General features: G+C 40.0%; 1 protein-coding gene across 1 annotated transcript in view; it reads right to left on the reverse strand.

Annotated features, from left to right (window-relative positions):
- Window positions 1–22,398, reverse strand: part of GABRG3 (gamma-aminobutyric acid type A receptor subunit gamma3) — a 584,553-nt gene that overhangs the window by 241,422 nt on the left and 320,733 nt on the right. The window contains exons 4-5 of the mRNA XM_046654572.1: window positions 3,700–3,920; window positions 1,577–1,659 (exon numbers count right to left, since the gene is read on the reverse strand). Coding sequence (XP_046510528.1) covers window positions 1,577–1,659; window positions 3,700–3,920 — 304 coding nt within the window. The remainder of the gene's footprint in view (window positions 1–1,576; window positions 1,660–3,699; window positions 3,921–22,398) is intronic.

Here is a 22,398-nt window from a genome sequence, read left to right on the forward strand (position 1 = left end):
ATCACTTTAGAGTGTGTTGCCATCTTGACCATGTTAAGTTTTTCAGTTCATGAATACAGGATGCCCATCTATTTCTTTAGGTGTTCTTTCATTCCTTTTAACAATGTTTTCGTGGTTTTCAGTGTGCAGATCTTGCACTTCTTTTGCTAAATTCATTCTTAAGTATTATATTCTTTTTGATACTATTGTAATTGCAATTGCTTTGTAAATTCTATTTTTAGATTTTTCATTTCCAGTGTATAGAAATACAAAGGATTTTTGTATATTGATTTTGTATCCTGCAATCTTATTTAAGTCCTTTTAAATTTACTGACTTGTTTCCTGGCCAAACATTGGCTTACTGAAAAGGAAAGTAAGCAAATTACCATGAGACTGAGTAAAATGAAACAAATTCTGCAAATTATTCCCAGAAAGATATCAGAATGTTCAGGAAATTTAATCAAATAGAAGATGACATTGAACATTTGGTGAATAAATAACAGGTTGTCAAAACTGTGTAAGAAATTTTCAAAAAGAAACAACATAGAAATGTCTAATAATGAGAAATAACCAATGAAATTATAAACACAATGCTTGAGTTAACAGCATATCAGACCATTGTAAGGATCAATATAACCACAGTGGGTTCACTGGGAAGACTAATAAACATTGAAATGCACAAATCACTAGGAAAAAGTATATACGTATATACCAAACTGATTCACAAGGAGCCAGACAATTTGAACACTTCTCTAACTTTCAAAGTAATTAAATAAACAAAGAACGACAGGCCCAAATGAATCTACAGACAAGTTTACCAGACATTCACAGACATTAGCCGTCTACTTTCTAGGTTTTGAAAATTTAATGGTTTCTTGGCATGTACTAAGTTTATAGAAAACCAATAAAGTTAATTGAATTCTTATGAGTCATACTTGAATAGTGTGGGCAATGCCATGAAAATGAACCTTCATAAATTCTACAGCTATATTTCTACATTGACCTTTACTTAAAAACTTTACTTTATAAATAAGCAAATAAATTTGCTATTTCCTTTTATATATATGAATTTTTACTTAGCATTAGTTGTCTTTAAGAATTTGTAAATGATTACTTGTTGGCTATAATATCAATCATAAGTAAAATATTAGAAGATAAACTATTGTGAAAAATTACATCCTACTATAGCACAATGAGACAAATATAAGTATATTTAAATAAAAATTTATATCTTTCTATTTAGAAGACAAATCACCTTTAAAAAATATCACAAATTAATTGTGTATATTTCCAAATAATATGCACAGCTCATTAGCAATGAGAGTCTTTGGCAAGTCGACTGTTCATCAATTTTGGGATCGTTCAGTATTATAAGGAATGGCTGAGTTGCTAACACTTTTATCAAAGCTACCTATTCTGTAACATGAGTCCTATGTAATAAAATCTAGGTGAAAAAACCCAGGTGTCCAATACTAAAAGCGTTCTCTGGTTCTACAGTGATGCTGTAATCAATCACATGACTGTTTGACCATTTAGCAAAAGTCAGCAGAGGCTAGACATCCCTTTACACAGCATTCATACCACTTATGGTACTCACAGCTGGAGAAAATCAGCGGGCAAGAGTGTTCATCCATGGGGAAGTTGTGTAGCTGCAGCTGGCACTCTGCATTTATGGTGAGCCTGTGGGAGAGCCAAGCATCACTCTTGAGGTCAGCCAGTAACAACCCAGCAAAATCTCCAGGCAAGGCCAGGGGGAGCCCATGTTACCACAATGTGGTTGGAGGTAGGGGGAATGACCACTGGCATAGCACATGTAACTCACTCTTGGTGGTGGCACCATTCATTCAGTGGCACCATTTGTAGCTCTTGTGTTGTGTTATTTTGTTTTGCTTTTGACTACCATTAGCAGGGAAAATTTAAAGTTAGTAAAATTCCAAACTATGTCTAGAAATAAAAGCCAAGTTAGAAAGGAGACAAAAATAACTGTTCTTTTATATATCCTTGTTTTCAATCTTTTTGACTGAATTAAATCCTTCCTCCATTTTGAAACTGGTGTATTCGTCTAAATGGGTAAAATGTCAAATCAATCCACTTGGAGGGGGATTTCATATTTGGACAAGTCTCCCATTTTGACCAGGTAGGTGGTGGCTGCATCTTTCCAGAGCAGACGGCCCTGGAGTCAGAGTTTCTATAAAGGATCCCAGGACCGGCCATGTCTCTGCTCTGTTTTGTTGAGGCTCACCTTCGCTTCAGAGTCTCATTCACATTTCTTTAAGATTGATGAGGAAACAGCTAGTACAAACTCCAACTCTCTAACTGTAACTTGTCAGCAGAATTCCCTGCTGTGGCTTTTCTGTTGTTCTTTCCAGTCTGCCAAAATTATAATTTTCCTGAAACTTTAAAATTCTCTAATCTTCTGCTTATTTTGATATTAACCTGTGCCTTTATTTATGCTACGAATACTTGTTCACCATATGAGTTACAGATTTCTCTTTTGTGGCCTCAAATCACCTGCAGTTAGAAGTTCATGATACTGGATGAGAGAGGAGGGAGGAGGAGCACTCAGGGGCTGGTGATGGAGTTCACTGAGCCGGGAGGATGCAGGGACATAGGTCAGAGGAACTAGAGAAGTCACCTTCCCCAGAGGCACGCTGAATTTGAGATGCCTTTTAGACTTTGAGGAGGCAATATCACACAGGCAGGTGGCTCCAAGAATCTGGAGTCCAGGAAGGAAGTTTGGGTTGGAAATAGGCACATGGGATTCCTCAGCATAGATATGCCTTTTAAAGTGGTGGGAATGAATGAGCTAAGCCAGCAGGAAAGTGGAAAGTGAGTAAAGTGATGGGAAAGTCTTGTGGCAGTAGGAGCAGAACAAGGAGAGGCAGCATCAGGAGCAGGGCAGGAGGCACAGAAAGGAGCCGCAGTGCTGCAAACCCAGTGAGAGAGAGTGTGCTAGAACGGGGTAGGTGCATCCAGTCCTCCCAAGAGGTCATGGATGATGGAAAGGCCATTCTTCAAGGGTACTGTCCAGATCCTAATGTGAGACAAGCAGAAAAGCTGGCTGAGGCACAGGGCATTGCTATGGTATGTTGCAGCCTTGTGTTCAAGTACACTCAGACCACTCTAGTAGAGATTTTTGGAGAGATTTTTGAGAGACACCAACCCAGGCTCAAACTCTTGTAACACTAGTTCCTACTGGAGTCTTTGGGCAGGTTGGTTCAATGGTTCACTTCTTTGAAACACAGTTTCTTTTACCTTACTGGACTTCTGTGAGTACTGCCCAGACCCCAGGAGGGCTCATTACACAGTAGCTGCCACTTCCATTAGAGATGCTTCGGAGATGCCCTCTGTGCTCTTTTTCCCCTCGTGGTCTCAAATTTGGCTATAATTACATTTGTTAATTAGTATGCCAAGACATCTTTATTTTCCTAGCTGAGTGGACCTGTAGGCTAAATATATAAAAGATAATTTCCACAGACCACTTCCAGCAGAAATGGACTCTGATTAAAGAATGAGTTTACATTCATTGCAGATTGTTTGTATGTCTTTATTTTTACACACGTGGCATAAGGAAGAACTCTTTCAGGTATCATGCAGTAGCATGTCAAACATGAGAAGCAATAGAACTTAGCAAAGAAAATAGGCTTCCATCCCTATGATGATCTAAGTTAAGGACCCCAGATTAGACCATCAGCGATCAAAGATCTACCAGCATCTTACCTTAAGGTGTAAAGGATTTTCCCATCATTCCAAATTCTGAGGAGCTGATTGGGGGTGGTAATCCAGTGAGCCTCTGCAGTTTTAGAATTGCGGAAGATTGTATCTGGAATCCATATTAATCCCACCATGTTGCTATTCAGAGTAAGTATTTTCATTGTGCTGTTGAATCGAAGACGGCTGTCTGTCCAGGTTTGAGCAAAAAATATATCAATTTGGTATTCCTGAAACAGAGCAAAAAGAGAGGCAAAGCAATTTTATTAGTGAGTGTTCTGTATGCATCATTTTCTTTGTCAAAACCTTTGTTTTCCTCCATGTGTACATCCTTATCTCTCCACTTCCCTTTCTGTTAGTGCTTAATATAGTACCTGGCTCAACATGGTAAACACTCAACAAATGATAATCAATATTATTAGTCAATAGTGTGATAACATATGTGAAAATGCTCTGTAAACCTTAAATTTCAATAAACACATAAAGTATGATGAGGGGTCAAGAGTTGGCACAATATGATTCAGAGCAGGGATGCAGACTCTGCACTCAAAAGTCTAAGCTTGACAGGTGGCATGACCCATGGCAGCCCCCACTCTCTGATTTGTAAAGTGGGGAAAAGTAGTGCCCACCTCATAAAGGGTCAGAAAGAGGAAAGGAAATGATCAAATGAGAAACTCTTAGTGCCTGACATAGAACAAGTGATCCATAAGTATTAGTTTACATAAGAACTGTTATCTTACTCAAGAGTCTTCTCAAACAACACAACCCAAATAAAAAAGAAAAGTAAGAAAAAAGCAGCAACACAGATCTATAGAACTGAGAGCAACCCAAGCCAAAGGCTGATTCCGATAAGAAGGCTGACAGGGTGCAAAATACAGAGGCAAAGCCCCAGCATTGGAAGCCATTCCAGTGTTCACAGCACAGAGCAAGACTTTCTGTGACCATGAGATATTAGGACAGGACTGATACCACCATTACACCTAAAGAAGTCTCAAGACTGGATCACTTCAGAGGCCCTTCCCCTAATAAAAGTTTAAAAGATTATCATCAGGTCCTTAGTAAGGAGGATCTGAAGACTGACTATTAGAGATTTTTATATTTTTCATAGTTTCCTTTATGTATTATATTATATTATAAATGTATTACTTTTGCAGAGTGTGAATTCAGTAATTATCAACAAATCCTATATTTATCATTTCCATTGAGTTTCCAGTTAAAGAACCATCCTGGGATTGGTCATTCAACTGACCGGACTCTGCCTTTTATTAATTAATCCATTCATTTATCTTCTTTTTGCTGGACTGTGCCAAGTCCTGCAAACAACTGAAGACCCAGTACTGTGCCACTGTGCCAATATAACTCTCTGCCCCTGTGGAGCTTATATTCTAGTCAGGGAAGACCAGCTTAAACAAAGAACTAAGGTGAAAAAACACAGCATGCCTAATTGTCACATATACCAAGTAGAAAAATAAGGTCAGTGTGTTACTTAGGATTCTAGCTAGGAAAAAACAAAAGGGACCCAAGTATTCAACACAGGAAGAATTATTATGTACAGGAAATTTGAGTCTTGCACAAGCATTTGGGCAGTGGGGGGAGCAAATGCCAGAGAGACAGCAGCTGGGGGCAGGTACCATAGGAGCTTCCAGAGCTGTGTGACATCTCAGCATCCAGAATCCCACTTGCTCTGTCTGTCTCAACTGGTCTCTTGGGAGTCATAGCCTCTGCCTCTTTTCCACCTTCCAAAACTTGTGCACATGTCTCCCAGTGACAGACTCTAAACCTAGAGCACGGAGAGTGTCAGAAGTTTGTGTGCATGTGTGTGTTATTCCCTGTCTTATAACCTAGTGCATACTGACAGATATAAAAATGGGTTTCATTCAGTACTGAAACAAGTGAAATAAATCAGACATAAAAAGACAAATACTATATAACCACGCTTGTATGTGGAATCTAGAAACAAACTGAACTCACAGATACAGAGAATAAATTGGTGATTGCCAGAGGCAGGGGGTAAAGGTGGGGAAAACTGGGTGAAGGCGGTCAAAAAGTACAAACTTCCAGCTGTCAGATGTCTAAGTCCCGGGGATTTAATACACAGCATGGTGACTATAGTTTACACTGCTGTGTTTGAAAGTTGCTAAGAGAGGAGATCTTAAAAGTTCTCATCACAAGAAAAAATACTGGTAACTATGTGAGGTGATGGATGTTAACTAGACTTATTATGGTGATCATTTCACAATATATACATATATCAAATCATCATCATGTTGTACACTTAAGCTAATATAATGTTATATGTCGATTATATCTCAGTAAAAAATAAAATTAAAAAAAGGAAATCAATCAGTATAATCCAAAAAAAAAGTGTGCTGAAACAAAACTAAAACAGGTAGTGTTGGCTTAGGAGTCAAGAATGTGAGACTGGAGGCTGGGAGCAAGGTGGCTGATGTCACGCATGGGTGAAATGTTTGGCAAAATTGACACTTGTGGAAGACAGAGCATGTCTAATGAGTGAGTGGGTGCCCTCTCTGGGCGGAGGTTTCTGCACTGACTGTGCGGGTAAGTTAACACAAGAAATTATGTCAGAGGATAATTGGCCAGTTTTAAAGCAATTACAAAGAGAAAAGAAAGATAAAGCAGATGCAGGGTTTTTCTGGGGTTGGAGGAGGCAAATGATTCTCATCCCCATCAGTAAATCATAAAATTGAGAAATTCTTTGAGTGTCAAAAGCCTATTGAAACTCAGCTTTGCAGAAATAATCAGACGAAAGGCTAAAAACCTCTAAATGAATTAAGTTGTTACCAGATTTTAATTAATGATTAAAATGTTTAATTGTCCAAACATGGCTCCAGGATAAGAGACTAAGGTATGAGTCTTCCACTGAAGGCTGAGAGGGCCAAGGTACCTGTACTTAATTTAAGAAACAGTGAGTGAGAGAGAAAGCAAGGGATAGGGAGAGGCAGTGGTTTGCAAAAGCAAAGGCACGTGGTGGATCTCAGAGTTGTGCTGACAAAAGATCTGTGAATGTGGCTAGGCACGCATGAAACTGACCTAATAAGTAAGACGCTAGCTAGGTTTTAAGTCAGAATGAAAAGTCTGTGACTATTTAAGACCTAGATAGACTTTTGCATTTCTGTCTATAATGGGCAGGTTGTGGTCTGGAAAAACTGATTGGACTCCAAAGGAGGCTTACTCTCCAATGCCTACTTTCCTGTGGCCAAAACAGTTCATGGGAAAGGAATAAACTCCCAGTCAGTGGAGTCAAGAGCTGAGGAGAAGAGTGTTTGGGAGCCATACCCTATGAACACAATCAGAGCTTAGTCACAGAAGACCCCCTCCTCCCAGGGAACAAAGCCCACTTGGAATCTGCCCAGTGGAGTCTCAGAATTTCTGCTCCAGTGAGCTGACTGTGACTATCTTGCCCTTCTGTATCCTTATATATATATATATATTGCTTATGTGGGGGTGGGTTAGATATCTTTTCTTTTTAGTTTAGAGGTTGGCGGACCAAAACAGCCATGTACAGACTTGATGTGAAGACTGCACGCATACACTCAGCCTTGACCTTGGGGCTGGGGCTGGGTTGACCTTTTCAGCTGCTTCAACTAAAGAAGGGAGGAGTGTATCTTCCCTGATGAGGGAGAGACAGACAAAATATTTGTCAGATCATGGTGGTCATTGGTGCTATTCACCAAATATTGCAACTTCCCTTCCTGTGGGCACACGGCAGAATTGCACCCCTACTCTCACTGGGGAGCTGTGTGTGAACACCTCATTTGTGATAAAATATGGCCAGAGTGGTGTATGCCATTCCTGGGAGGGTGTTTGAAGAGGCTCTTCACACACCCCCTTCTCAGGCCCTGCTAGACTGTGTAGAGCAGAGCCCCTATTGATTCAGGATAGGCATGTACTGTGGGTGCAAAATTACCCAGAGCAGTTTGTAAGAGTAGCAATCCCAGCCTCTCCCAACTAGTACCACGGAGAAGGCAGTAAGGGAGTGGGATGCAGGGTGAGGGGCTGTGTTCCTCACTGTGAAGTTGACTTACAGCCAAGACCACGGCGAGGAGCAGGAGTGAGCCACACAGAGAGAGAGAGCAGGAGAGTTGTGAGTGGAGAGAGCAGCAAGTTCAAAATCACGACTGCTGAGACAGTAACAAGTCTGCTGTGCAGAACAGACTGGATGAGGCAGGCAGCCCTCTTCCCTCCTTGATGGCAGGATTTGGGCCTAACAATGATGATTTTGGACTGAATTTGTAAAAGGCCAGATTTGCACAGAGAAGACACTCAGTATTTCAAAATAAAACAGTATGTGAGAATTCAGTGTGGCACACACAGATACACGTGTCTGTCACTTCTTTTTTTTCCTTTAACATTGATTTATTTGATAAAAGAATGAGGATAGAAGGATGAAAATATTCTTCAGCAGGGCCAAGGGCTACCAGTGTGGAGAAGGATGTCAAATAAAGAATGCTCTCTATAGAGGCCAAGTGTATTCTGGAAACAACCTAAAATCATCCAAAATTATTTAATCTCAGTATTATATCAGGGATATTGAAACTAAGAAAACTTGAACACTTTTGCCAATATTATTCAATGTGTCAAAATTAATTTGAATTCTGGGACCCCAAGCAAGAATTTCCAAGTGGGTCATTTATCGTGTAATAATGGCAAAGCAAAAGTTCTCCTGCAGATGGGGCCCTCCTCTCTGCCGTTTCTCTCCTTAACTTCTCTGCCTTCCATCTTGTTAATGCACAGATCATGTACCTTCACAATAAAACATCTTAAATGCAGATTTGAAATCAGTAGATCCTAGAGGAGTGACTTTAGGTAATGCCATCTATCTTGCTTTACCTAAAGTCGCTCCTACAAGGCACAGATGCTTCTGGACCTACCAGGCACTGGTGATTGAGACAGATAATTTGACTCTTCCTTCCGGGGGTAAACTGAGGCCTAAGAGATTAAGAAACTTTCATCAAGTCACATAGCTGCTAAGTACCAACTGTTCTAAACTATACAGACACAATCTGCTCCCCTGGGTGTGACTGAGAGCCTTGTGGCAGCTGAAATCTGGTTGTTAGATGTAGAAACCACCATGACATGTGACAGAGAGAACCTCCACATCTGCCCTATTTATAAACCATGTGGAGTCATTTACCTTCCTTGGCCTCAGTTTCCTTACTTGTAAAATGGGATAGGTGGGTTAGGTTAAATATAATAACTCTTCCAGCTCCAACATTTTATGTTTCCATATTCCTTTCCTTCACTATTGAATGTAATTTTCTATTTCACTCATTTCTGTCTTACTTTTGCAATAAAGTTGTGATACAATCACTTCTTCACATGTTCCATCTTCCTCCCCCGGAAGGAACTTTTCTATGTTTGAATTCTGCGTGAAATATTCAGACACCATCGTGAGGCGGCAGCTTGTAGAGTGAGGCATGAATTCCTTCCCCCACCACAACACGATTTCCTGTAAGGAAAGGGAGCATGCTAGGATGTCCTGGGGTGAGGGTGGGGTTTGGGAGGGTGATGCTCTTCTTTATTCTGAAGTTTTGCCACAAACTCCAACTCAAGAGGACGCAATGTGAATGGTGTGCCCTGTGCATGGTGTGGACGTTTTATTATGTCTACATTTGACTAAATGTTGGAGAAACACTTCCCACCACAGAGAAATATTTTTATGTCTCTCATAAACTTTCTTTGTAAAGGAATTAATCATCTTTCTTTTCTGCAGAGGGAAAAAATCATTCTTACAATGTCTATCTAAAAATAAATGACATTTTATATAATTCATAGATAGCTGTGGGATTAATGTGTCTGAAATACTAATAAATGTACCAGGTGAAAAATGTGCAGAATCCCTCAATTTAAGCCATCGTGCAAGTGGAGACCCTCTGTTCATAATTTGTTTTTATAATTGGAGAACTTAATGATTCCTAAATATGCCAGTAATTACTGCAGCATGTTCAGCATTTTGACAAAACAGAAGAAAAATTGTTTCTTAATGATATCCACCTGAAACTTCTGAAAAATTAGACCCAGCACTTGTCTCCTTTTCTTTACCAAAGAAAAGGGCCAAATGGAAAGATGATTGATTAATAAAGGACAGGGACTTGGAGATGCGGGTTGCTAGAAACACACATTCTCGGGAGGCAGAGGCTCTCTGCTGTCAGCTTCCCAGCACGTTAGCACATTGTCTAGAGCGCAATGGCTAAGTACTTGGTTAAGGGAAGTCACTGGCAGTTTTCTTCATGAAACGGTAATCACAGACCCACGCAGGTAGAAGGCCGCTCAATGTCTCATCTAAAAATGTATAATATGTAGTGATGATTAGAATAAAACCATTTTTATTTCTTCCTTATCAAGTATGGGAGCATAAGAGAAATATATCTCTTTTTGGTGCTATTTTCTGAAATTGGTCTTGGGGAACATGGCTGCACAGTCAGCCTCCATTTCTTCCCCAGAGACCCGTGGACCCCTGCCTCCAGACCTGCTGCCTCCAGATTTGCTGTCCTCAGACCTACTGCCTCCAGGGGCCATGCCTGCCCCCTCACAGCACTGGGTTTCCCTGTGGCAGGACCTCCTGCCCTAAACACTCTCCCTGCCTACCAGGCTCCTCCAGCTGTTGAGAACAATTTACCCACTCCACCATTTGAGCCCTACTCAGTGCTGGGCACAGATGCAACCCTCTGCCTCCAGGAGCTTGGGTCCACAGCACGTGGAGAGGGGTGTGATGCCACATCTGGAACTCATACAAGGTGAGGTCAGGCCCTCAGAAGACAGCGAGGCTGGCCTGGGCACTGCAGGGGGCTCTTCACAAGCCAGGGTCTCCATCTAGTCCTCAGATCACCAGGCAGAAGGTGGACAGGAGAAGAGGTGTATCAATCAGGGAGGACTGTATCCAAACTGGGAGGAGCAAGACCACTTTAGGTGCTGTCACCAGCTACCTACCCCAAGTTGCTTAAAGACTTACTCAGCCTTAAAGAGTTGCTTAGTTGCTTACAAAAGAAAAGTCCCATCAACAGTTAGTAGTTCCCCAAAGTAGTTGGGAAGGCCTTAAAACAACTTTCTATACCTAGAACTTCATTTTGAAGTTAAGCTTGCTAACAGGAACTAAGGCAGCACAGTGAAACAGAACATTGTCAGATGGCCAAACCAAAGAACCAGCTCAAACCAGAAAGATCCAAGATGGCGATGGGGTGCCAAGTGCAAAAGGAGACATGTGCAGAAGCTGCCACACGCAAGAAGGGAGATCTGCACATACCCCAAGATAAAGCTTCCTCTATGCATATCCCCTACCCCAAATAAAAGGCACCCACTCTCCTTGTTTGGGGAGTCATAGCTTTGTGAAATTATTCCCTATGGTCTCCATTTTATTTTCTGCATACTGTAAATAAAATTTATGCTTTGTGTGACAGCTACTTCTGGTGTAGTTTAATCACCACACCAAGGAGAGGACTCATTTTGGTCTGTTGACAGTGTGACAAGTTGTAAAGGATTAGTTACAAGGCCTGCCCATAGGGGCAGTAGAAAAATGGGTGACCCCCAGAAGCAATGGGGTGACACTGTGCTCTCCTGAGCAGGTCCAGGATTTGTCACCTGATGTTAATACAGCCCAGGGCCCTTTTTACAAAAAGAACATAAATATGTAACTACAATATTAAATACAAATATAAATTTTTGAATGAGAAAAAACACATTATAAACATTCAAAAACTGCAAATACCACAAAAATAACAAAATCCAGAAAAAATAGAACTTCTTTTTATTAATTTGCCAACCGGCCCACCTTCATTACACTCACGTGTTCTACATCTTTTGGCTGCTGGCCTTTTGATCACACATTTCCTTGAGACGTATTTTATGACATTATTCTTTTTTAAGAGAGAATAAAAATATATTATTTCCTCTGGTATGGCAAAACAAAATGTTTCATTAAAATATTTTTTAAAGTTTATTTTGCCTCATAACTGATTATTAGAAATAGCATGTGCACATTTGGGAGTCTGATAAATTGGGGAAACCCTCAAGTTTCTTTCATATAAAACATGGGGATTCCACATGTGAACTTGGGGCCCAGGTTTCTCTTGCACACCACCCACACTTTGGGAGCCTGGGACCTTGAGAAACAATCACATCAGGATAGAGCCCGGGTCCTGCCCATCCAGTGAATTTCATCATATATGGAGGTGACGGTGAACCCTATCCATTAACCACAGTCTTAAAACTCCCCCAGCCCCACCTCCTCCTAACTGGGTCTGCAATTGCTTGCACCCAATCAGAGGAACTTGTGATGGGAAATCAGAGGAGAAAGACACCCAGTCTTGTTAAAATGCTTTGCACCTGCAAATTTCACACACTGCTATGATCTTCACCAGGTTATGGGAAGGAGCTTCTGTTAGTGAGGCGTCTTGAGGTTTAAGTTTTACAAGCTTAATGGTAAATTTTCCTCTGGTTGGGAGGACCCAGAGACCACCTGGTATTTGTGGATCTGGACCAGGATTTACTGGTGGGCCCATCCAGGATGAGCAAGAGTGTGGAAGAAACAGAATCACTACTGGAGACGATGCTAAACATCCAGAGAAAAGGAGGGAAATGCCCTGGGATCTCCTTCCACCCTACCCTTCATTTTCCCAAGTACCTAAATTGGCTGAACCCAGGAGGCCAGCTGACCAGGGATCTGGAAAGGCAGGCTGTGAGGTCAGTCCAGTGAAGGGGAATAGTGCAAGGGGAGGATGGAAAATGGATGGAGGGCCAGCAGGATTATGAGAGGTTTGGGAACGGCATGCAGCAGGAAGGAGGCTCCCCTCTTACACTCCTGTGCACATTTTCCTCATCCCCCTGCTCACCTTCCAATATCCCCTCCCTTGAACAGCTGTTTTTTCTCTGGTACCCAGCTTCTCATCTCCTGCTTTCAGATTAAATTATTTAAAGCATTCCACTGGATATTAAATGCTCTAACTACTGTTACTCAAAAACGTATAATGGTCACTCAAAGTCCACAGAATTAAGTTTAAACTCCTTTGCACAATACTCAAGGCTCTTTTCTTTATAATCCAAGTTCACCCACACTGGGCCATGCTGTGGAACAACACCCCTGCACACACCTCCTTCCTCCCTGTCCCACTTGTGCTGTCCCCACACCTGGATGCCCTCTTATCATCTTCCCTCATCTTGTCTTCTCAGTCCCCCCATCTCCCATCTTCCTGAGGCACGGATCCGCAGCTTTAAATATTTGGCTGTAGACGGCCCCTTCTTATAGTGTTACTCATCATTTTATTTTCTTCCTTATGTCAATGTCCTATTTCTCTAATTCGTATATCTCATCACTATCTGCATCTGCAGCATATAGGACTGTCACATGACCCTAAAGTCCCTTTCTGAGGCACTAACACTCTCTTCCCACCACTGAGAAAGCAGTGTTGTTTAAGGGCACTTTATTTCCTTGGCCACTGATTAGTGAAGATCCAGGCCTTAGTTACAAAGCTTCCTGTTAAACTGTGACCATAATTTTACAGCTGTGCTGGGAGCTAATGCCACTCACGAGATGGAAAAGAGTGATTTGCTGTGTGCTTTTAAATGAGAGGTGCCTGGGGAGCTCAGCCCCTAAATGCCTGAGCCCTCTCAGTGAGTGCCCATCCCAACTGCACTGACTTGGTCCCCAAACAGAGAGAGCTCCCTGCCCTCCCTCCTCTCTCCAGAGTGACCTAGAGTAACAAGACACTGCCTGGCCAGTGTCCCCCAAGGGCACCTGGTGAGAGTCTCCTGCCCAGCAGACCAGGACAAATCCAGTCCCTCTGGATGTAGCAAGCTCCTAGGACTCCACTCCTCCTCTGCTCCCAGATGATGTGCTCACTTTAGCCAGCAAACCTGCTCATTCTAATCCTTCCACCTCTGGAGGGTAGGAGGCCACAGCGAACCTTGCTTTTGCTTCTCTCATGCTACTGAAATCTAGACCCTTTATGTGACTACTCCCACATTCAAAGGGAAAAATCTATGTTCCTGGTTCCTTTCCACGCAGGCAGGAGCCCATCATAGAGGTGTACACAGAGGTTGCTATGGAAAACTCAAGGAGACTCTTATGGGCTGAATTGTGTCACCCCAAAATTTGTGTACTGACGCTCTCAACCCCAGTACATCAGGATGGGACTATATTTGGAGAAAGGGCCTTTCAAGAAGTAATTAACATAAAATGAGGTCATATATGTGGACCCTAATCTAATCTGACTGGTGTCCTTTTAAGAAGAGGAGATCAGGACACACATATGCACAGAGGGACAACCATGTGAAGACATAGCAAGAAATCAGCCATAGACAAGCCAAGGAGAGAGGCCTCAGAAGGAACCAACCCTGCCAGCACCAAGATCTTGGACTTCCAGCCTCCAGAACTGTGAGAAAGTACGTTTCTGTTGTTTCAGCCACCTGTTCTGTGGTACTTTGCTATGGTAACCCTTGCCAAGTAATGTAGAGACACGGTGGAAACTAAGGAGAACTATAACACTAATTAGAGATTCACTTGTAGACATTAACGAATTAGAGATTAACTTGTAGACACTAATGAATTAGAGATTAACTTGTAGACACTTTGAAGTCTCTGCCCATATGCAATTATATGAAAGAGAGCCACGCTAACATGGCTATTTGTAAGAGGCTATATTTACCTCATATTCTTACTCTATCCATGGCCAGGCATGCTTTTTCATAAATTAATATACAGATACAATAGCTTTATATATTTGTTAGTTATATATGTATTTAACATACATTTGTGTTAATTGTATTTTGTATATATAATAAACTTCCAAGTAGTTTTTTAGGATGTTATGAAGATGACTAAATAATATTTCCTAAGGACAAATAGCCCTAATGAAAAGTGTTACTTGTATAATAAATGTATTTTATAAAAATGGTAAATATCACCAAAGTTATTTTAAAATACAAGATTTCACAGGACAAAAGGATTTCTGTGCATAAAAGTAATATTGCTTGTACCTGTCATCAGAAGAGGAAGAGAAAGAATGTTTTTGATGAGAATGCTTGGTATTCAGATTCCAATTTGCCAATAACCCAAGACTAGTAGGAACATTTCTGTGTAACAGATTTTGCTGAAATGTCTCCAAACACACCAATATGTTTGGAAGCAGCTCCTCCTACAGCAGTATTTACTTTTGCATAAAAGGTAAGATATTTCAAAAACTGCAATGAGTCTTCCAGATCTGTAGTTCTGTATTAAGTATGTATATTTTAACCTGCTCAGAAGTGTTCTGACTTGTCTTATTGCTAAAGGTATTGCATATTTAATCTGTGATTCATGTAGACACTGAAAAATAAGCATTTGCCACAATTTTGAAATAGTTCATTAAAATTCTTTTCTATTGTAGGCTGATGTCTACTGTAGCTTATAGGTGTTGCATATAATTTCACCTGTGCTGTAGGTTGCCTGCCACTCTCTTAATTCTCTTTTTGATAAAAGACATTCTCAATTTTAACAAAGTCCAATTTCCCATTCACTTTATAAGTAGTGTTTTTTAAGTCCTATTAAATTCTTTTTATCTCTAATATCATAGCAGTATCCCCATTTATTTATGTTCACAAGTTTTATTGAAATCTGTAATTTACCAGAATTGGTTTTTGTGTGAGGCAGAGGTCAAGTTTTCTTCTCTTCTCATGAGGGCATACAATTATGCCAACACTACTGATTGAGAGGGCTGCCAAACATGTCATAAACTTAATGTCCGTATCTACTGTGGCTTTTTTCTAGACTCTCGATCTGTTCCACCGACCTATTAGTGTACCTCTGCACAAATACCACTATCCTAATTATTATAGCTCTCTAATAAATAATGCTCCAGTGGAGCAAGTCCTTCAAACTTGTTCTTTTTATTCCAAAGTATATTGGCCTTTTCTGGTCATGTGCATATTATATACATTTTAGAATCAGCTTGTAAATTTTCACAAAAATAAAAACTAGTAGGGTTTTGATAGGGATGGTATTGACTCTACAGATTAATTTATAGACAATTGCCTTGTTTCCAATATCTTTTGTTAGGATTTGCTTAGGTATTTGAAATTTTTGAAGTGATTGAAGACAGTCTTTTAAATTTTATTTCTATATTATCAACGAATAACTTTCTTCTGTGGGTGTGCAGTTCCTTGAAATTTAAACACATGTATATTATTTATGTAACCATCAACATAATCAGGATACAGAAAACTTCTATAACCCTAAAATCTCCTTTCTGCTACCCTTTTGTGGTCACCTCCTCCCCAACCCATAAATCCTAATCAGTTCTCCATCTCTATAATTTTGGTGTTTTGAGAATGAGATATAAATACAGTAGCTAACATTTTGAGTCTGGCTTCTTTCACTCAGCATAATGCCTTTGAGATTTATCCAACCTGTTACATGTATCAAAGGTTCCTTCTTTTTTATAAATATTACCCCCTTATAAGGATGTACCACACTTTGGTCATCCATTCACCAATTGAAGGACATTTGGGTGGTATCCAGTTTTTAGAAATTTTTTAAATTTTATTTTTAATTTTTTGTAACTTTTTATTGAGATTATGATAGTTTACAACCTTGTGAAATTTCAGTTGTACCTTATTGTTTGTCAGTCGTGTTGTAGGTGCACCCCTTCACCCTTTGTGCCCACCCCCCTTTCCCCTGGTAACCACTAATCTGTGCTCTTTGTCTACATGTTTAACTTCCACATATGAGTGGAGTCGTACAGAGATTGTCTTTCTCTATCTGACTTATTTCACTTAACATAATACCCTCAAGGTTCATCCATGTTGTTGTGAATGGGACGATTTTATACTTTTTTATGGCTGAGTAGTATTCCATTGTATATATATATATATATATATATACACCATATCTTCTTTATCCATTCATCTGTTGATGGGCACTTAGGTTGATTCCACGTCTTGGCCATTGTAAACAATGCAGCAATGAACATAGTGGTGCATGGGACTTTTGGAATTGCTGATTTCAGGTTCTTAGGATAGATACCCAGTAGTGGGATGGCTGGGTCATAAGGTTTTTCTATTTTTAATTTTTTGAGAAATCTCCATACTGTTTTCCATAGTGGCTGCACCAGTTTGCATTCCCACCAGCAGTATATGGGGGTTCCTTTTTCTCCACAACCTCTCCAACATTTATTACTTTTTGCTTTGGTTATTTTTGCCATTCTAATGGGTGTAAGGTGATATCTTAGCGTAGTTTTGATTTGCATTTCCCTGATGATCAGTGATGATGAACGTCTTTTCATGTGCCTATTGGCCATCCATATATCTTCTTTGGAGAAATGTCTGTTCATGTCCCCTGCCCATTTTTTGATCAGGTTGTTTGATTTTTTGTTGTTGAATTGTGTGAGTTCTTTATACAGTATGGAGATTAACCCTTTGTTGGATATATGACCTGCAAATATTTTTTCCCAATTGGTGGGCTGTTTTTTTTTCAATCCTGTTTTCCCTTGCCTTGAAGAAGCTCTTTAGTCCGATGAAGTCCCATTTGTTTATTCTTTCTATTGTTTCCCGTGTCTGAGAAGACATGGTGTCCAAAAAGATCCTTTGATACTGATGTCAAAGAGTGTACTGCCTATATTTTCTTCTAGAAGCCTTATGGTTTCAGGTCTTACCTTTAGGTCTTTGATCCATTTTGAGTTTAGTCTTGTGAATGGTGAAAAAGAATGGTCAATTTTCATTCTTTTACATGCGGCTTTTCAGTTTTCCCAGCACCATTTATTGAAGAGACTTTCTTTTCTACATTGTATGCCCTCAGCTCCTTTGTTGAAGATTAGCTGTCCATAGATGTGTGGTTTTATTTCTGGGCTTTCAATTCTGTTCCATTGATCTGTGCACCTGTTTTTGTACCAGTACCATGCTGTTTTGATTACTGTAGCTTTGTAGTATGTTTTGAAGTCAGGGATTGTGATGCTTCCAGCTGTGTTCTTTTTTCTCAGGATTGCTTTAGAAATTCGGGGACTTTTTTTGCCCCATATGAATTTTAGGATTCTTTGTTCTATTTCTGTAAAGAATGTAATTGGGATTCTTATTGGAATTGCATTGAATCTGTAGATTGCTTTAGGTAGTATGGCCATTTTAACTATGTTTATTCTTCCAATCCATGTGCATGGAATGTCTTTCCATCTCTTTACGTCATCATCAATTTCTTTCAGGAAAGTCTTGTAGTTTTGGTTGTATATGTCTTTTATTTGCTTGGTTAAATTTACCCCAAAGTATTTTGGTATATTGTTGCAATTGTGAATGGTATTGTGTTCTTGAGTTCTTTTTCTGTTAGTTCATTATTAGAATATAGAATTGCTACTGATTTATGTAAGTTGAGTTCATACCCTGCAACTTTGCTGTAATTGTTGATTACTTCTAATAGTTTTCCGATGGATTCTTTGGGGTTTTCTATATATAAGACCGTGTCATCTGCAAACAGCAAGAGTTTCACGTCTTCTTTGCCTATTTAGATTCCTTTTATTTCTTTTTCCTGCCAAATTGCTCTAGCCAAAACCTCCAGTGCTATGTTGAATAAGAGTGGTGAGAGTGGGCACCCCTGTCTTGTTCCTGTTCTCAGAGGGATGGCTTTCAGTCTTTGCCCATTGAGTGTGATGTTGGCTGTGGGCTTGTCATATACGGCCTTTATTATGTTGAGGTATTTTCCTTCTGTACCCATTTTATTGATAGTTTTAATCATAAATGGATTTTGGATCTTGTTGAATGCTTTCTCCGCGTCTGTTGAGATGATCATGCGTTTTTTTCCCCCATTTTGTGTGGTGTATCACGTTGATTGACTTGCGGATGTTGAACCATCCCTGTGTCCCTGGTATAAATCCCACTTGAGCATGGTGTATGATCTTTTAATGTATTGCTGTATTCAGTTTACCAATATTTTGTTGAGGATTTTTGCATCTATGCTCATCAGTGATATTGGTCTGTAGTTTTCCTTCTTTGTGTTGTCCTTGTCTGGTTTTGGGATCAGGGTGACGTTGGCTTCATAGAATGTGTTAGAAAGTGCTCCATCTTCCTCAGTTTTCTGGAATAGTTTGATAAGGATAGGTATTAAATCTTCTTGGAATGTTTGGTAGAATTCTCCAGAGAAGCTGGTCCTGGACTTTTCTTTGTGGGGAGGTTTTTGATTACTGTGTCAATTTCTTCACTTGCCATTGGTCTATTCAGATTCTCTATTTCTTCCTGATTTAGTTTTGGGAGGTTGTAAGAGTCTAAGAATTTATCCATTTCTTCTAGGTTGTCCAATTTGTTGCCATATAGTTTTTCATAGTATTCTCTTATAATCTTTTGTATTTCTGTGGTATCCATTGTGATTTCTCCTCTTTCATTTCTAATTTTATTTACTTGAGTCTTCTCTCTTTTTTTCTTAGTGAGCCTGGCTAAGGTTTGTCAATTTTGTTTATTTTCTCAAAGAACCAACTCTTTGTTTCATTGATCTTTTCTACTGTCGTTTTTGTTTCAATTTCACTTATTTCTGTTCTAATTTTTATTATTTCCCTCCTTTACCGACTTTGGGGTTTGTTTGTTCTTCTTTTTCTAATTCTGTTAGGTCTAGTTTGAGATTGCTTATCTGAGATTTTTCTTGTTTATTGAGGTGAGCCTGTATTGCAATTAATTTCCCTCTTAGGACTGCCTTTGCTGCATCCCAAATGAGTTGCTATGGCATGTTTTCATTTTCATTTGTCTCCACCTAATATTTGATTACTCCTCTAATTTCTTCAGTGATCCACTGGTTGTTCTGTAGCATGTTGTCTAATCTCCAAATTTTTGCCCCTTTCCCAGCTTTATTCTTGTAGTTGATTTCTAGTTTCATAGCATTATGGTCAGAAAAGATGCTTGATATTATTTCAATCCTCTTGAATCTGTTGAGGCTTGCTTTGTTTCCCTACATATGGGCTATGCTTGAGAATATTCCATGCACACTTGAGAAGAATGTGTAACCTGCTGTTTTTGGATGGAGTGTTCTATATATGTCTATTAAGTCCATCTGGTCTAGTTTTTCATTTAATTCTACAATTTCCCTGTTGACTTTCTGTCTGGATGATCTACCCATTGGTGTTAGTGGGGTGTTGAGGTCCCCTACTATTATTTCATTGTTGTTGATATCTCCTTTTAGTTTTGTTAATAGTTGCTTTACGTACTTTGGTGTTCCTGTGTTGGGTGCATATATATTTATAAGTTTTATGTCTTCTTGGTGGAGTATCCCTTTTATCATTATAAACTGCCCCTCTTTGTCTCTCTTTACCTGTTTTGCTTTGAAGTCTACTTTGTCTGATATAAGTATGGCAACACCTGCTTTCTTATGTTCATTATTAGCTTGGAGTATCTTCTTCCATCCCTTCACTCTGAGTCTGTGTTTGTCTTTAGGGCTGAGGTGTGTTTCCTGGAGGCAGCATATTGTGGGTCTTATTCTTTAATCCATCCTGCCACTCAGTGTCTTTTTATTGCAGAGTTCAATCCATTTACATTTAGAGTGATTATTGAAATGTGGGGGCCTAATGCTGCCATTTTATTGCTTGTTTTCTGGTTCTCCTGCATTTCCTTTGTTTCTCATCCCATGATTTTTGGACTACCAATTCAGGTAGGTAGTTTTCTATATTGGCTTTCTTCTTATTTGTAATTTGTGTCTCTATTCTTGTTATTTGTTTAGTGGTTACAATGCTGTTTGTATAAAACATCTCATAGATGAGATAGTCCATTGTCTGATAGCCTCTTATTTCCTTAGATTAAGCCATTCCATCCTTTTCCTCTTCCTCTTCTAGGTTGTTATGGTTGTATCTTTTTTTTTTTTCTTCCTTCTTGTGTTGTGAGTTTGTGGTTAAAATGACAAGATTATACTTATCCTTGGTTTTTCCCTTCCTTTTATCTTTAATGTTATATTTAGCATTTGCTAACCTGTACTGATGGAGAGCTGCAATTTTTTGATTTTGTCTTTCTACTTATCTCCTTTGCTCTGGCTTGTGTAACCCCTTTCCTTTTTCAGATATGAGGGCCTTCCTGAGCATTTCTTGTAGGAAGGGTCTTGTGGCAATGAACTCCCATAATTTTTGTTTATCTGGGAAAGTTTTTATTTCTCCATCATATTTGAAGGATATTTTTGCTGGATAGAGTATTCTTGGCTGCAAGTTTTAGACTCACAGCTCTGCTACCATCAGGTCCAGGAGGATCTCACTTGTCCACTAAGGGCTGCAGCAGAGCGATGGGTATCTAATGCAGCCTGTGGTTAGCTCACCTAGCCATGCCACTTCTGCCCCAGGGCCTCCCAGCCTTTGTGTTTGCTGGGCAGGGCTTCTCCACTAAGGTCAAGTAGAGTAGAGGCTTTCCCTGTGGGTGCTGTGGGATGTGGATTTTCCCCCTGGACCAAGGAGCAGTCATGCTGGGGCTCCAGATTGTCACCGCCCACTCATGGGGTCCTGCTGTGTCTCCCTTACCCCCTCGGGGCTGCAGCATGGCTGTGTGCTAAATGCAGCCCACAGGTTGCTGAGCTGGCTGAGCCCCTTTGGACCCAGGGCCTCCCAGCCTTGTGATTGCTGGGCGGCGCCTCTCTGCTAAGGTCGAGATTCGCCCTGCAGCTGCTGTGGGACTGTGGATTTTCCCACTGGCCTAAGGAGCAATCACGGGGGCTTAGGGCTGTAGTCACCTGTTTCCACAGTCACGCTGCCAATGTGTGCACATGCACACCCTCAGTGCTGTGATGAAGCTATGAGCATGTTAGCCTGGAGAGAGTCACTTGCAGGTACTAGGTTGTCTGGGAGTTGGGGAATTTTCACCTATCATCTCCACCTCCTCCCAGGGGGAAGTCTGTCCACCTTCCGAGGTACAGCAGCATGGGTCTCTCAGGCATCCTGAGGTGCTGTGTGGATATCCTTTGTAGAATGAGGAATGTCCAATTAGTTGTAGTTCAAAGAGGGAGAGACAAAGAAAACTGCTTACTCTGCCATGTTGCTGACATCATTCCTCAGCTTTTAGCAATTTTTAATAAAGCTGCTATAAATATTAATATATGGGTTTTTATATGGAAGTAAAATTTCACCACTCTAGCATGAATAGCCAGAAGTGGACTGCTGGGTTACATTACAGAACATAAGAAACTGCCAAAATATTTCCCAGAGTAGCTGTACAATTTTCTATTTACATCAGCGATTTACAAAAGTTTCAATTACTCCATGTTCCCCACAGTCCTGGCTGTTGTCCTCACTTTTTATTTTAACCATTCTATAGTTGAGTTAAAATAAGTGTGCAGCAGTGTATCATCATAGTTTTAATTTAATTTCCCTAATACCTAAGGACATTGAACATCTTTTAATGTGCCTATTTGCCTTCTTTATATTCTCTTTGGTGAAGTGTCTGTTCCTATCTTTTACCCATTTTTAAATTGAAGTTTTTCTTTTTCTTACACTGAAGAATTCTTAAATACTCAATACAAGTCTTTCGACAGATGGGTTGTTAACATATACTCTCTCCCAGTCTGTAGCTTGTCTTCTCATTTTTTATTTTATGCATCATACTTTTGGTACCACATTTAACAACTCATTACCAAACCCTAGATATTGCAGATTTTCTCCTGTATTTTCATTACAAAATTTTATAGTTTTTTATTTCACATGATGATCTATGATCCACTTTGACTTATTTTGTGTTTAAGGTACTCATGACATCTCATTTTTTACATATGGATGTCCA

The sequence above is a fragment of the Equus quagga genome, chromosome 2 (genome assembly GCF_021613505.1).
Source record: "Equus quagga isolate Etosha38 chromosome 2, UCLA_HA_Equagga_1.0, whole genome shotgun sequence".
Taxonomy (NCBI): Eukaryota; Metazoa; Chordata; class Mammalia; order Perissodactyla; family Equidae; genus Equus; species Equus quagga.